The sequence below is a fragment of the Mobula birostris genome, chromosome 5 (assembly GCF_030028105.1).
Source record: "Mobula birostris isolate sMobBir1 chromosome 5, sMobBir1.hap1, whole genome shotgun sequence".
In the NCBI taxonomy this organism is placed as follows: domain Eukaryota; kingdom Metazoa; phylum Chordata; class Chondrichthyes; order Myliobatiformes; family Myliobatidae; genus Mobula; species Mobula birostris.
In genome coordinates this window covers 27187273-27205004 of record NC_092374.1, presented here as the reverse complement: position 1 = coordinate 27205004, position 17732 = coordinate 27187273, and the positions used below count along the sequence as shown (strand labels likewise).

At 40.2% G+C, this 17732-nt stretch overlaps 1 protein-coding gene across 1 annotated transcript in view; it reads right to left on the bottom strand.

The window, feature by feature from the left end:
• Positions 1 to 1488: 1488 nt before the first annotated feature.
• LOC140197574 (protein WWC2-like) overlaps positions 1489 to 17732 on the bottom strand; it is a 248429-nt gene continuing 232185 nt past the window's right edge. Inside the window, exons 20-23 of the mRNA XM_072257703.1 lie at positions 14224 to 14316; positions 10003 to 10242; positions 7179 to 7306; positions 1489 to 6639 (exon numbers count right to left, since the gene is read on the bottom strand). Of these exons, the coding sequence (XP_072113804.1) occupies positions 6573 to 6639; positions 7179 to 7306; positions 10003 to 10242; positions 14224 to 14316 (528 nt within the window). The 3' untranslated portion in view covers positions 1489 to 6572. The remainder of the gene's footprint in view (positions 6640 to 7178; positions 7307 to 10002; positions 10243 to 14223; positions 14317 to 17732) is intronic.

Here is a 17732-nt window from a genome sequence, read left to right as displayed (position 1 = left end):
CGTTTTGGCTTTAAGAAGGTATATATTTGAACAGAGGTTTTGCATTGAAGACTCAATGAGATGATGAAGCTGATTTATGAAAAAAGGTTGTGGGCCTTGATAAATTGGTGTTTTCACAAATTAGCATCTACAATATTGTAATTGATGAAATTTTGGACATCTACAGAATCAAGGGATGTAGGAATGTGGAATCAAGGCCAACGGCCATCCACAATCCTATTAAATAGTGTGACTTTTCTCAGGATCTGAATGGCGTATTCATGTTCTTAATAGGTCCATCAGTTTAATAGTAATTACTGAAGTGTTTCTGAAGGGTTACTTAAGGTGGTCATAGCGGTGGGGGGGGGGGGGGAGGGGAGTAGTGGAGATAAGCCCCATTACCTATTAAATGCTCCCAATAGTGTGTGTCTCAAATAGCCTTTGACCATCAAGCCCAGCTCCTGGCCTTCACGTGTGGCTTAGCTACTCTGCTCAAAGGAACTGTTTCTACTGAAAAGAGAAGTGGTAAAGGTGGGTTACTACAGATTAGAACCAGTCACTTCGGGCAGATGGGACTTGTTTGCTGTGGTTGGTAGCTCATTTAGGAGAAGGAAAACTCTGATCTCAAACCTCCACTGTCTTGTGGCTATATCCACTTGTGGGGAATGCTTTGTGAGTAAACTCCAAGGAAAAATCTGGAGCTGCCCTAAGTTGTATGTTGAATTCAACACTGACTGGCAAGTCCTGAGACGCTGCTGGTGCCCAACTGCACTGGTCCCTGACATTCCTTTGATTCATCAGCTGCATGAAGAGGGGGAAGTCTGCTGGACCGGCAACAGCTTGCTCTCCATATTGTACTACCCTGGCTTGTGTATGACAGCTAGGGCACAACATTCATTGTCAAACACGACCAACAGAGGACCTCAGGTATAGAGTAATAGAAACATACAGCACATAATCAGGCCCTTTGGCCCATCTAGTCTGTGCCAAACCATTTCAACTGTCTACTCCCATTGACCTGAACCCAGACCATTGCCCTCCATACACCTACCATCCATGTACCTCTCCAGACATTGAAATCAACCTCACATGCACCATTTGCGCTGGGGTCTCAATTCACACTCTCACAGCCCTCTGAGAGAAGAAGTTTCCCTTCATGTTCCTCTTAAACTTTTCACCTTTCACCCTTAGCCCATAACCTCTGATTGTGGTCCTACCCAACCTCAGTGGAAAAAGCATGCTTGTATTTACCCTCTTTATAACCCTCATAATTTTGTATAGCTCTATTAAGTCTCCCCTCAATCTTCTACGTACCAAGAAATAAAGTCCTAACCTATTCAATCTTTCTTTATAACTCAGGTCCTCCAGACCCGACAACATCCTTGTAAGTTTTCATCTTATAGTCTGTGGAGTCATACCCTCCACATGGTAAAAATAATACAATAGTCTGGAAAATGAAAACCTCTAGAGGTGACGGAAGGAACTTCATATCAAAAAAGACAAGTGCCGTGATCTTTCATTTTTTTTTAATCAATTATCAGAACATGTGGAAAAGTGCTGAGACAACAATACTCAATGTGATAGTTTATTTGCAAACTACAGGTAATCTAAAATTAGAATGAAAGCCATAATCTGAGGGGAACATGTTCAGATAGCTAGTTCAGTTCTGTGCATTTCAAAACAAGAGAAAACAAAGCAGTTGGAATTAAGACATCATGAAAGCATTATTTTTGATAAGACTGCAGTTTTGTATTAAGTCCTTATTACTGCATTACTCACATTTGTATTTTATTTAAATGCCATTCAATATGAAAAATATAATGTCCTTGATAGTTTTCTTTTTCATTTACATATAAAAAATCACAGTATTGAACACTAATTAAGTGAGCTGTAGGTATGAGCATTGCTATAATTAGTATGATGATTTATCGTTTTATAACAACGAGAGGAAATGGAAAGAAATAAATTATCAGCGCTTCTATACAGGTATAAAACAAAAAGAACTTTTATAAAATTGTTTATTCACAAAAAATATAAATGTCAAAAACAACAAACTTAATATGATTGATTTCCTTATCAAAATCCATGGTGGTAACGACATTACTTTTTATAATAAAAATAAGCTAGTTTATAAATCAAGAGTAGAAATTCTGGATATCCTTCCGCGTTAATAGTTCAAGGATTTTAACAAACCAACCATGAAGTCCCACAACGTATGAAGAGAAAAAAAGCTGATCGAGGAGTGTCTTAAAATTCACAGTTCTAGGCTAAATCTTCACTTATTTGAGGGTTTTCCATCTTGACTGCTTGAAAAATACAAAGTACAAACTAAAAATGATAATTTAGTACATTAGGTGAAATTCCAGCATTTTTGGCTCTTTCAATTTTTTTTTCAGTGTTCTTTGAATATACTCATCTTTTTTCAAGAAAATAGCTGACTGCCAGATTGTACCAACTGCAGTATTGATAGAAAAATACTCTAAAATGTCCAGAACTGAACTATACAGAACAAAACATAAATAAGTCTGTAATAAATAGACAGGAGGATCAAAAGGTACAATTCTAAGAATTTCACTGTAAATACTTTTTTTTACACACTTCTGAGACATACACATGCCAGCTGAAACAATATACTTCATTAAATAGTCACAGAATTTCCAGCTTAATGTCCACCTTGAATGTTGTTGGTGGTACAAGTAGTCAAATACAAGTGAAGATTGAAGAAAGAATGGCTTGACAGGGAAAGCACTGTTGACATGGGAGAGGATGATAATACTATATGAAAGAAGATTGCTCAGCCAAAGGCAAAGCATCTTAACCAGGGACCATCTTCACAAAAACTGAAACACATGCACGCTGTATGGGAATTTCAAAGAATCCTCACCACATTGTTTAAATTCAGTTCTCCAGTACAGTCCAGCTGGAACCTGATAAAGTCAATTGTCCTATTCCTTTTAGAAATATTATACCCAAGAGCAAGAATTATCCTTTGCCATTAGATCCTGTTTTGCCCTCTTTACATCAGACTAGACAGCATTATGAAAACTCAGACGGATCATCACTAGTGGGGACCATGGTTGAAGTAACCAAAGGATTCCTTTTAAAATATTTTACTGTTCGTAAAATGTTAAGGTTAACTCGTATTTTGCAAGGGAATGAGAAATTCGTTGTTTGTGAAAAAAACAACAAATTTCACAGTATATGTCAGTGATAATAGACCTGATTCTGATGCTGAATGAGACTTATTGTCTCATCTGAAGTAAAATACCAATAGACTTTGCTGTAAGACTCCACCATTGTGTAGCATACTTGATTCATGATCAATGTTGCAGAAGGAACACAGGATTGACACTATATTCTGTAGAACCGTCACCACTTATCTCAAATGCAGCCTATGTTCAAACATTAGTTGGAATTTCTTTAGCCGGAAAGTGGTGAATCTGTGGAATTTGTCACCATGGGTGGTTGTGGAGGCCAAGTCATTGGGTACATTTAAGGCTGAGGTTGATTGATTATTCAGGGCATAAAGGGTTACGGGGAGAAGGCAGGAGATTGGGGCTGAGAGGGAAAATGGGGGGAATCAGCAACGATGGAATGGCGGAGCAGACTCGATGGGCCAAATTCTATTCCTATATCTTATGGTCTTATGTTCTTTTTATTCCTGGGTAGAAAGTTAGAATTCTGAGAGCTTGGCATATCTAAAGCCAGTTCTAGTATCCTGCTCTAGCAAGTTTGTAAATATATTCAAAAAGACTATTCATTTCATTATCCTTAAAGACCATAGCATAGCCCCAAAAAATCCGCTTCCTGATCTTTATTTTAACTTCTGAGTAAAAATGATTTATACAATCTAAAACACAAGTCTTGAAACTACGGTATCAATGTACAAAGAATTCCTTGCTAAATTATTTTTTTTATTGAGATGCAACATGGAATAGACCCTTCCAGGCCACCCCTCCCAGCAATCCCCCCATTTAATCCTAGCCTAATCATGGGAGAATTTACAATGACAAATTAACCTACCAACTGAATATGGAACCAGAGCACCCAGAGAATGTACAAACTCCTTACAGGCAGCGGTGGGAATTGAACTGGGATCGCCTGTACTGTAAAGCATTGTGCTAACCACAATGCTACTGTGCCACCCTATCAACGTGGTGGCTGTAAGCATTAGATTATCAGTCTTAAGTCATGAGGGTTTAAATCTCAGTGACAAATTCTGGAATGGGATTTAAGAAATCTTGTCATTGGCAAGCCAGCAATAGAAACTTTATCATGGAGACTGATACCAGCCATTGTAGTAACAAGTTGCTCAGGGGCAAAGGTACTTGCAAGCTCAGCATTCAAGAACCCCTCAACATTGTTAATTTTTAGTGCCTAACAAGTCACCTGGCTAATAGTTGGGCAATGAATATGGGCTGTTCAAAGTCATTCACCTAACAATTGTTGTAATGCATGCTTCTGCAGTATATATTCTGCATTATTTGATCTACAGTGACAAAATTCCAGAAGATGCATTTTTATCAGTATTTTATAGGGATCACATGAAGAAAAGTACCAATATCCCCCCCGACCCCCCCACCAGTGTTCTACTTTTCTGCAGCTACAGGCCATCCCTGGGAAACAAGCAGGTTCCATTTTTACAGTTGATTTTGGCCATAAGCCAGAAAAGACATAAAAATCACTCGGCATTCTACCACTCCTCCACAGTGTGGTAATGAATGGCATCAAAAGCACACATGACCGATAAGGAAGGACAAATGCTGAAAGTGGAGAGAGTCGGAAAACCGTAACCACATGAGATTCTGCAGGTGCTGGTAACCTTGAGTAACACACACAAAATGCTAGAGGAACTCAGCAAGCCAGACAGCATCCATGGAGAGGAATAAACAGTTGACGTTTTGGGCCTGGATGCATCAACTTTTAGCAGGCAATGTGAAAATTTATACATCTCTTTATTCTAGATCCTGAACATCAAACGTTTCTGGTTATAGGTGATTCAGAACCTAGTCAGTTTTAACTTTTTAAGAACCTTCGTAACATTTTACATCTACATTCTACAAGGATGAAAGTCTAACAGTTTTTTAAAGGTCCTCTTCTCCAGCTAGCAATATCCTTCCTTTCTGCTGAAGGTATCATTGTGTAGGTCACAGTCACCTGCCACCAACCAGCATGTTCTGAAACAATGCTAAACTGGTCATCTTTGTATTTTAGATTGCATGCAATGCCAGGAGAGATGGACATCACAGCTAAATGCAACTTCAACCACATCTACTTGTGCGCCTTCCTTTCTATGGGCTCAGGCTAGCAGTCATGAATGTATCAAGCATTCCACATAAGTTGTGCGTGGGTTGCTTAGAGACCTATAATTATTTTTAATGTTGTACTGTGATTTTGTTAGCCACCCCTCCCTAGCTCGATTACATAATGGATATATAGTACACGCATCGGCCAACTTGACAATGATGAAACTCATTTGGCACAAGCTGGAATACGAACAAGAATTCAGTAAATTTTGCGTCCTAGGTGCATGGACACACCGAGCCAGAGGGCCTGTTACCATGCTACATCTCTAAATAAATAAAATAAAGAAATTGTGTATCTTAAAAACTGGGATACTCTGGTTCAAGAGAGTCTGGGTAAACTGATCTTAAAACAAATCACTTGTTTTTAAAATATTCATCACATAAATTTAACTGGCAGATTAGAGACTCTGCTGCACAAAATGTCAATTAAAGTGGACAACTCACTTAATAAATATAATCACAGGGTTTATTTTCAAATGCATTCCTTCAGAGCGGGAATACACAGTTTAATAACTCCTGGCCAAAAAAAAGTACTCAGATGGTCAAATGACCTTTCTTTTGAATCTGTGTAAGTAATGAGAATTGTAATGAACCATGGTGGTGTGAGGATGCCACCAGTTCAGGTATAACAAGTAAGAGTGATCAAGCCATAGACTTGTACATTGAGTAGACTACGGATTTATTACATCCCACGCCACTTAGCTGCTGCGCTGAGATTTGAGTAGAAGTACAACAGTGGGGTGCAGATGCTAGGAGCATTGGAGGTGGAGAGGAAGCACTGTCACAGAATCAAGAGCAGAATTTAAAAAAAAATAGGTTCATGCCCCTTATACAAAAATAATCCATGGCTCACTGTCATAATCACAGTCTGATTTTACACAAACATGACAAGCAATAAGATAACCTCTGCTGAATGGGAGAGGTGAAGGAATGGGAACTGAGCAGGAGATGCCGGGAGGAATCAACCTTCTAAAACGCAGTGCTGTGCAACAGAATACATTTCTCTGGACTGCTCCATTCACGTTTCCCTTCTTTACAAAACAAAAAGCATTCCCAAAAAAAAATTACATACAAACTGTACAAAATTAGCATCAACTGCTTCAGAATTACACTACTTTGGTTTTTCTATGACAAAAAATTTGTTTTTAAATACAGAGGTATTCAATTGCAATTAATTTACAAATATTTTATATCTATATCATTAGAATGCTTAAAAAGACTTTTAGCCAGCTATCAAAATCCGCTAAAATGCTGAAAAATACTTTGTAATCTAAATGATTAACTGGATTATACATCGTCTGCAGGTAGTGATGGGATGTTGATTTTTGCTCTGGTGAAAAACGCCATCTTCTCCCTGCAATTAGCAAATCAAACAGTTGTTTAATTCGTTCTGTGTCGTTTTCCTGCCTTTTTAAAAAATCTGATCCCCTCTCACGACCTAGTCATAAGGCTGTGTACATAATGCACTGATGAGAATGCTACCTTTTAACCAGAGGCTCTAAACCACGGCCCAGAGTGCCCTCCCAAGTGGACACAAAATATCCCAAGGCGTAACTTTACAAAACAGTGAAGATCTCCAGCTTGTACAGGTTAATAGTTATCTCTTAACTAATATCCCTCAGACAGATGATTACAAAAGGTGCAATGTCACTGCCTGAAAATTCAGGTTGTCCTTGCGACACAGCCAGTATGGGATCTTCACCTGAAATTATCAAAGCCAAAGAATTTTCAAGAGCAATTAGTTTAATACGGTAATGAAATCTACCTTTCCATATTAAATATTTGAATTCCAGACAGCTGCAAGCCCGCAGCAATTGTGGAATGGATTGTGAACATTTTTCCATTTCTACCTCTGCACCCAAGCAACAAGAAGAAAGAAAAATGGATTCTGACCTGAATGACTGGACCTGGAGTGGCACCTTCTGGCTCTGCTCTCGCAGCCTGCACACCTCCTTTGACGCCTTCCTCATCAGCTTTTCAGCCTTCCACTCCTGACGTTGTTCTTCTTTTGTTTGGTCAGCCTGAGTCGATCACATTTATTACTTATTTTCAAACATTTGCAACAAGGCAATCAATTCCATAGACTCCAGCTGCAGATCACCCATCTTCATTCCTCAAATTTGCTAATTTATATCCAATTCAGTAATGGGGTCTTCAGATACTGTTGGTCAAAACTTAATTCTGAAAGATGTTTCCTTTGATAAATAGGTTGACTTAAATTTTGGGGAGTTCATCCTTCCTCATTTTTAGAGTAGATCCTCAGATATTTTTAGCTCTTAGTCAATGTGATTTCAATGCCTGATACTTTTCAATCCATTCAGACTGCTTACCCCAAATCGATCTCACCTGCAGAATTTAGACTAGATCTATGTCTCACTACAAGAAAGATTAGCTTTGTATGTCAGATGTACATTGAAACACACAGTGAAATGTGCCGTTTGCTCAATGGCCAACACAGTCCAAGGGTATGCTGCGGGCAGCCTGCAAATCTCTCTGTGCTTCTGGCACCAACATAGCATGTCGACAATTTACTAGCCCGTACGGCTTTGGAACGTGAGAGGAAACTCCAGCACCTGGGCGAAACCCACACCGGCACAGGGGGAACATGTAAACTCCTTAGTGATAGGAATTCAACCCCAGTCACTGGCCCTGCAAAATTATTTTTTTATATTTAGAGGTATAGTGCAGAATAGGATCTTACGGCCCTTCAAGCCGTGCTGCCCAGCAACCCAAGACAACCCTGATTTAACCCTAACCTAATCATGGGACAACTTACAATGACCAATTAACCTACTCGGTCCGTCTTTGGACTGTGGGAGGAAACCGGAGCACCTGGAGAAAACCCTCACATTCCATGCAGAGCACGCACAGTAACTCCTTTCAGAGGACGCCAAAACTGAACTCCAAACTCTGACAACCCCAACTGTAATGGTGTTACAGTTAACTGTGGAACCCAAAAAAAGAGCTGTTATTAAATATCAGGGGCATAAATTGCTATCTGGAAGAATGTGATGTAACATTAACAAAGATATCACCCGGACCAGGAGAAGTTAATTCTGACCTATAGATCATTAAAGAGAGTAAAATGGAGAATGAAAGAAAATATTTAACAAATTAATTAAATGTTTCATTAAAATGGATAGCACAGTGGCGTAGATGATAGAGCTGCTGCCTCACGGCTCCAGAGGCCTGGTTTAATCCTGACCACAGCTTCTCCCAGTATCCCAAACGTATGCGAATCGGCTGGTTAACCAGACCCCATAAATTGCCCCTGGGTCTTCACACTTTGATGTCAACTAGTCAAGTGATATGTTGGCAGAAATCAAAGCACTAGTGATAACTGTTGATTAATGTAATATCATACACCAATTCTACCGTTATTATGGAAAAGATGGACACAGTGAGAGACAGATGTGTGGACTGAAGTTCAAAGCTCCTTGAAGCTGCCTGACACAAATGTTGGTGCCTGCCTTCTTTACATGTTCATAAGTGAACATCATAACTCTCAAAGCTGTGGCCACCTACAAGATAGTTTAAACATTTTTTTTATGTATAGGGATTTAACCCTGGGACAACATCAACAATGCATGAGTTGCAGATGGGTTGCACTGATAGAAAGCTACAAATGTAACAGATATAGTCCACATTTATACTTGTTCAGAGCCTTCTCTTTTGGACTTGAGACTATCACAGTGGTTTTTTATTATTACAAAGGACCAATAAATTGCAATACTGCGTTTAGGTCACTAGATGTTGTCATTGCTCTGTGTATGTTATTAAACATCTGGAGCATCTTAAGGAGCCCACAGCCCCAACTTGGATTGCTCATAGTCTGTATTACCTCATGGGGCAGAAAGAGGCCACTTCAGCCCTTTGAATCTATGCTAGTTTAAGCAACCCCATTCCCCATGATCTTATTCTCTTACTTTCATGTACTCCTTTCCCCCAAACAAAATCACCAGCAGATTCTCCTACACACCAATAACAGGGTAACTCACAGTAGCAAGTTTACCTAACACCTTGGGATGTGGGAGGGATGCAGGAAAATCCAGGTGAGATAAATTACAAACTCTATGCAGGCAGCCTCCCAAGGAGAGGGTTCAGAAAAGGTTCACACAAATGATAAGCTTGTCATATGAACAGCGTTAGATGGCTCTGGGCCTGTACGCACTGGAATTCAGAAGAATAAGGGGTGACCTCTTTGAAACTTATCAAATGTTGAAGGGCCTCATTAGAGTGGATACGGAGAGGATGATTCCAATGGTGGGGGAGTCTAGGACCAGAGGACACAGCCTTGTCCTTTAGAACAGAGATGAGGAGAAATTTCTTTAGCCAGAGAGTGGTGAATCTGTGGAATTGATTGACACAGGCAGTTGCGTATATTTAAGGCGAAGGTTGATTGATTCTTGATTAATCAGGGCGTGAAGGGGTACGGGGAGAAGACAGGAGATTGGGGCTGAGAGGCAAAATAGATCAGCCATGATAAAATAGTGGAGAAGACTTGTTGGGCTAAAAGGCTTAATTCTGCTCCTACATCTTATGGGCTTATGGTCTTATGGAAAAGGGATGAACTTGGATTGTCCTACTGGCCTCACCACTTTGTTGCCCACAGAACCAAATACTCTGACTCAAAGTTACATCCAGATGAATGCAGAATAAAGTTCTTAACAGCACGCTGTGTAAGATTTATGAATCGTCACGAAAGCTGAATAGATACCTGCTTCTCTGCTTGTTTCAAAAGCTTTTGGAACCTGTCGTCCTCCAGCATCCATGTGGGTAGTTCGGTCTCCCCCTTTGCCTTTATCTCCTCCAGCCTGTTTTTGAGCTCCCTGAGCACTTGTAGCTCATCATTCAGCCGACTCTGCCGTGTCAGCGATGCTTGGAGATCCAGCTCCAAGTCCAGAGAGGTGCGAATCGGCGGCTCGGCAGTTCTTCTCACCAGAGGCTGACACATGGTCTGTTACGGAACATCAAATAACATCAGGCAACCGATTTCAAATGATTTCTCCATCTCATATCTTCCAAACACTGGCCATTCAACGCATCAAATTCTAGTTAAGCATTGCCCATATCATTTTATAGCATTTTGCATACAAATCCTTGATCTCTGTGCTTGTCCTTTTCGAAGGAAAAAGCTGTTTTGAATGTTTAGCGGAGTGGCATTCATGGCACGACTGAACAAGGTGGGACTTTAAAGGTTGTAATTAGCTGGCAACCCTGCTGTGCAGTAAAATTACATTCTATTTTCAGACCATGGGCTCTCACAGGGATCTTTGTCCACAGATACTGGAAATCACAGGGGTTGTGCCCAATGAACTTCTATCCCTGTAAGAAGTCATCTATGTTCTACCATTATTTTCTGAAGGTAGTGGCCAAGGACTTATGTGAAACTATCTTGATATTGTGGTGTATTTGCCTTACACAGTGACTGCTTTCTATTTATTTCCTTTCTTATAACAAAATATGCATTCATATTTTGAATTCTTTTGATGATGAATACTGTACTTGGATTATGGTCACTCTTCATACATAATTTCACAGTGAAGAATGATTGTGTTTCTTTATTCTACTGTTTCAATAATCTAACATCAGGAACTGTTTCTTTACGGAGTCATAGAATACTACAGCACAGAAACAGGCTCTTTGGCCCATCTAGTACATGCCAAACTATTAATCTGCCTAGTCCCAATGACCTGTACCCAGACCATAACCCTCCAATTCACATACCTATCCAAATTTCCCTTAAGTGTTGAAACGGAACCTGTATCTACCACCTTTGCTCACTGCTCATTCCACGCTCTCACTACCCTCTGAGTGAAGAAGTTCCCTTCATGTTCCACTTAAATATTTCACCTTCCACCCTTAACTCATGCCCTATAGTTCCAGTCTCATGCAATCTCAGTGGAAAAAGCTTACTTGCGTTTATCCTATTCATATCCTTCATTACTTCCTCATATTGACTCAATACCTCCTCACATTTCCTGAATTATGGTACAAAATCTAAACATTGTGGTTCTGTCTTCCCCCCACCCTGCGCAAATTGAGCACATCTACATGGAGGGCTGTCAAAGGAAAGGAGCATCTACCATTAGAGACCCCCAACATCCAGGCTACACACTTTTCTCACTGCTGCCGTCAGGAAGAAGGTACAAGAGCTCAGGAGCTGCACCAAAAGTTATTACCCCCAACCATCAGGCTCTTGAACCAGAGGGGTTAACTTTGAACACTGAACTATCGCCACAACTTGTGGACTCACTTTCAAGGACATTTCATCTCATGTTCTCGATGTATATTGCCTATTTATTTATGATTATTATTTTTTTTCCTCAGCTCAAGCTGGTAAAACCTGAGGTTTGGGCATAGCCAAGCACACTTATTTCTCAATTGCTAGGAAGTTTCGGACTATTCTAATGGTGTTTAGTATTGTGGCTTTCTGGAGATTAACATAAATACTGTTGTAAAGGTCTAATTGTCTAATGCAATGTTCATGTTCCGTAGTCTTTCAATTTCCTCTTTTAGTTCAGCATATTTCTGGTGTTTTTCACTTATTGATTTCAGTATGTTATGAGTGCTTGGAATGGCTATTAAATATTGTTCTTGGTTGTTTATCCTGTAATATTATATCCAGGCAGTTATAATGGATTGTCCTATCTGTTATAGTGGATCAGTTATAATATAACTTTAGGTCTCTGACTCTAATTATTCTTTTTTCTTCTTTTTAGTCTTTCGCTTTGTATTTGCACAGATTTTTTTTGCACATTGGTTGTTATCTGTCCTGTTGGGAGCGATTTTTCATTGATTCTACTGTGTTTCTTGTATTTACAATGGTTTCCCATAAGAAAATGAATATTTTGTATGGTGACATATATGTACTTTGATAATAAATTTACTTTGAACTTTCAATGTGTTGGCCCCTAATATTCTTCAAATAGTATCAGGATAACGTGACTGGATTTAATACAAGTGAGCTTTCATGTAAATTCCATAACATTTCTTTTTCATTTGCCATCTGTTATCCTTTAACATGACAATACAGTCATCGCTTTGGAAGCTATTCTGCAGAATTAAATATTAAAAGATGCTATTTATATATTGATTCATGGAAAACAGACATACCGGAAACCTACCAATCCTTGTAATATATGAAGAGCTATATTTAACAAAAAATCATTCAAGTTATGAGTTAAACTGATGACTATCAATATATTGAATTCTTGAAACCATCTTATATTGTACTAGGAGAGCAAAATTGTAAAATTATCTTTGATGGATTCTCTTTAATAGATTAATTGTATAATACAGATGTACTTCCAAGTATCTATATAAAGTTACCAAATTCAGATATGTAGTTGGTCCTCTATAATCAAACTAAAAGCTTGTTGAAGCGTATACTTAGTTAAAATTTAAGAATTAAAAAATGCCTTTGGAAGCATTGACATAAAAATTTATACATTTTTCATTCATTTTTTAAATATGGATGTCAATGGCAAAGCTATTGCTTATATTTACACAGTCCTTTCTTTACTGGACGGTATACTTTATGTATAATTTCTGTTCTGTCTGCTGTCCGTATAACTGCTGTTCTGTGTGCTGTCCGTACAACTGCTGTTCTGTGTGCTGTGCGTATAACTGCTGTTCTGTATGCTGTGTAATTTCTGTTCCGTGTGCTGTCTGTATAATTTCTGTTCCGTGTGCTGTCTATGTAATTTCTGTTCTTTGTGCTATCTGTATAATTTCTGTTCAGTGTGTTGCCTGAATCCAAGTGCCTGTAATATGCTGCAAGGAAGTTTTTCCATTGTATCTGTACCTCACCATATGATAATAAACTTACAAATCTTTACTCCCATCTGCTCTTGAGAAAGTTTATTTTTATTTATTTACAGGACTGTGCAAAAATCTTAGGCATATACATAGCTAAGGTGCCTCAAACTTTTACACAGTACTGTGTTTGTCAGCGTGGAACAGATTGCAAGTTTGTAAATCTGGCAGGGGAAAAGGAGGCTGGGAATGGCAAGGGTGGAGCGCTGCAGGAGAGGCGTGAGACAGGCGGAGGAGTGGTGCCAGGGGCAATGCGTGGCACGTGTGCAGACACATCCAGCTCTGACACAACAGGTTTAATAATAAACAAATGGTTTATTGATCACTACAGGATGTCTCTCTGGCGCTTCCCACCTCCTCCCCTCTCCCTGTCCCCTTCCCACTCTCAGTCCACAACACAGACCCATATCAGAATCAGGTTTATCATCACTCACATATCATGAAATTTGTTTTTTTGTGGCTTCAGTAAGGTGCAATACTTGAATACTGTGCAAATTCCTTAGGCACCCTAGTGTGTGAATATGTGCCTAACGCTTAAGCACTGTAGTGTATCTATTTATTTATAAATATACTGTGGGACATTCCCTTTCAGTCCCACGAGCTGCACCTTCCAACAACCCACATATTTAATCGTAGCCTAATCACAGGACAATTTACAATGATAAAACAACCTACGAACTGGTATTTCTTTGGAACGTGGGAGGAAACTGGAACACCCGAGAAAATCCACACACTCACAGGGTGAACATACAGATTCCTTACAGTGTCGGAATTGAACTCCAAACTCCATTGCTGCGAACTATAATAGCGTCAGCTAACCGTTACACTATTGTGGTGCCCCCGAAGCTGAAAAGCTACCTTCCTGAACTGCTGCAGTTCTTCTAGTAAAGATGCTCCAGCACAGCTGAGCAATCTGCCCGAATCCTTCACTGCAATTTCCCAGTCTCATTACGTTGCCCAATACCGACTGAACACATTTTGCCGAGGTCCTATCGTATCTCTGTTCTAGAGATTGATTCTAACGCAGATTCTGTGACAGGTGTGTGTGCGCTCAAGTCCCAAAGAAGATGATCAACATTTTCCTCTCTTTACATTTTTATGAAGTATTGACCGGACATACCCTTTTAACTCTCAAGCTTCGTCTCTCTGTGGCATTGCGCACAAAAGGTGGCCTTTTGGCTAATGTGGAGCTGTCACTGTCGCTTCGGTTCAACTATCGATAAAAAAAAAATGAAGGATTAAAGTCCACAAAGTAGTTTGCATCCGCTGTCCATGTTATCCAAGAACAAACAGATGTTACATTAGTCAGCACTTTCAAATCAGAGCAGCAAACATCGTGATCTACAGACTTTTATTCTGTCCTAGAAACATTTTTCAAAGCATAAAACAAAATGTCCTTGATCACTTGTGTGAAGAGCCTAACACAGCGATGACCACCTGTTGTCCTCCATTTTGGAAATTCAGTCCCAGTGAGCCAGAGCAACTACAATGTCAACATTTACTGCAGGGAAATAAGACCACGGTTTCAGGAACTCTCATCTTGATGAATATACTAGCCTTCCTTTCAGTATCATGGAGCGTATTTGCTGTTCTTTCTCTGGAGCATTTAGTGCTGTAGGCCTATGCCTGGTGGAGTTAGGTTAAGATTTCTCAAGATCATTGCATGCATATGCTTGGAGTAAGGAAGGAGGGGGTCTGGTGTGGTGGAGGGGGGGTAGAGGCTATTCTATTCTATTTGCCAATCTGGTTCCCCTCACCCCTTCTCTTCAACCGCCCCCTGGCATCTCCCCTCCTTCCCCCTTTTCCATAGCCCACTGTCCTCTCCTTTTAGATTCCTTTTTCCTCAGCCCCTTACCTCTTCCAACTGTCACTTCCCAGCTTCTTACTTCATTCCCTCTCCCCCAACCATCCACCTTCCCCTTTACCTGGTTTTACCTATCACCTGCCATACCGTACTCCTTCCCCTCCCCCCACCCACCTTTCCTTAGTCTGGCTTCTGTTCCCTTGCTTTCCAGTGCTAATGAAGAGTCTCAGCCCAAAAGTCAACGGTTTACGCCACCCCCCCCCCGCCATTGTTTCTGCCTGACTTGCCGAGTTCCTCCAGCGTTTCGTACATATTGTTCAGGCTAGAGGCTGAGGAGGGGCAGTCTCCTGAAGCTTTGAGATCTGTAACAGACAGTGACCTTGTGTTCAGTGGGTCATGGTTTGAGGAGAGGTCTAAAACCATGTTTGAGAGCGAGACAGAGGCTCCACAACAGCACTGACCTTGACTGCAGGTTTGTTAATGAGGTTGGGGTTGGTGTGAAGTGATGGAGTGCTATGCAATTGGAGTCGATATGGGAAGCAGAAAAGTTAAGATGGTTGATGATGCGTTGGCAATTTGAAATGAAAGGTCAAGAGAGGGTAAGGGGAGAGGGGGTGAGGATATCCAAGAAGATGTAGATAGGGAGGTAGGAAAATGGAGATAGGAGAAATGGTCACCAGTAGCAGATGAGGACATTGCAAAAAAATATATAGGCATAGAGGTGGGGGCGATGAAAGAAGAGCTCACCATATGGTACGTCAACTCCAAACTTACTGAGATGCAGCACAGGCCTCCACTGAGGACAGGTTGCTCAGCATCTGGAGTGAGGAGGGTACTGAGGGTGGGGGCTGGTGCAGACATGGCAGGGGTTGAAGCTGGTGAGAGGCATGTGGTCAGAAGGGGTGATGAGAGAGAATGCTGAGAGGGGGAAAAGAGGGGGAGAGAATTCAGAGAAAAAAAGAGAGGGTAGAAGATGGCGTTGGGGCTGGGGGTGGGATCTGTGGAAGGAAGAGAGGAGGGCCCTGGAGATAGATATCAGAGTGAGGGTCACCAACCGCCCCCCCCCCATGAAGGATTGCGCATTGTACTTCCAAAATCAAATTGTTTATGTATTAATTATATAGATTAAGAGATTGAGATAGGTACGAAAGGCCAGGTCAAATGCAGTATAATGTGGGAAAATGCAAAATTATCCATTTTGGCAGGAAAAATACAAAAACCTATTGTCTAAACAATATGAGATTGTAGAGCTCTGAGGTGCAAAGGGACCTGTGAGAACAAGTGAATGATTCATAAAACATGTGAACAACAAATAACTAAGAAAGTCAGTAGAGTATTTTATTCATTGCAAGAGGAATTGAATACAAAATAAGGCATTGGTGGGATAGCATCTAGAGTACCGTACACAGTACAGGTATCCCTGCTTTTCGAAAGTTCACTTTATGCCACTTTGCTTTTACGAAAGACCTACATTAGTACCTGTTTTCGCTAACCGAAAGAAATCCAAAGAGGATTTTCGCTTTTACGCAAAAAGGTAAAAAACGAAAATAGCGTTCAGCGTTTGTTTTGTAGTGAGCCGTTATAGAGGCAGCGCGCACCCCGAGTAGCGAGAGTGGCAAAAAGTGAAAATAGCTTTCAGCGTTTGTTTTGCAACGAGCCATTATAGAGGCAGTGCGCACCCCAAGCAGCGAGAGTAGCGCCGCCAAGCTGCTTCCCTGGGAACTACACTCAGCATCTCAGCATCAAGCCGCCATAGCTTTGAACTGTGTCTGTGAGCATCTGCACTTTATCAAGATTTATTTTGTGCATCCGTTAGCAAAATGTGTCCTAATGTATCAGAAAAGCCTAAGAGAGCTTGTAAGGGTGTTACGCTTAGCGTAAAACTGTACATAATTAAGCGTTTTGATCGTGGTGAATGACAAAGACACTGTGCGTGCGTTGAACTTGCCTGCATCCACCACTCGTACTATTTACACGCAGAGAGAAAGAATCTTGAAAGCTGCTGATGTTACTATTGGTTCTGCTAGTAGCAAAGTGGTCTCTTTTAGTTAGCATCCAGTAATGGATAAAATGGAAAGTCTTCCCGATTCTGGTAAGTGAAACTACACTGTACATACATTATTTCTACTTTATATAGGCTGTGTATTTATCATATCATTCCTGCTTTAACTATAGGTTAGTGTTATTTTAGGTTTTATGTGTTATTTGGTAGGTTATTTTTTGGGTCTGGGAACACTCAAAAATTTTTCCCATATAAATTAATGGTAATTGCTTCTTCACTTTACGCCATTTCGGCTTACGAACGGTTTCATAGGAACACTCTACCTTCGGATAGTGGGGGTAACCTGTATTAGATTCTTTATTTAAGGAAAGACGTACGTAGATATCTTGGAAATAGTTCAGAGCAGGTTTAACAGCCCAATCCTATTAAGTCATGTTATATTCATATACAATATAGACTTATTTCAGAATGCTGTATTTTTTCAAACTGTAACTTGTTTCAAACAGCTAATAGATCAAAACAAAATAATAGTTCTACCATGAAACTGTGTTCATCATTCAACTGTTGATTTTAAATTGATTTTGATACTGTTAAAAAATTGTAACCTTCGGGATATTCTCCAAGTTCCATTATATTGCACAGCACAGGTAAGACAAACTTGAATGAATCTGTAAGAACAAATTGAAAGCTTGCACTGTCCTGGGCCTAGCAGATAAATGCAAACACAAAGAGAGCGTGCCCATGTCTTTACGCTCTTAGAAGGTCAAGGACATTTAGCATGTCAAAGTCAAAGACAGAATCAAAGTAGAATTTATTGTTGTAT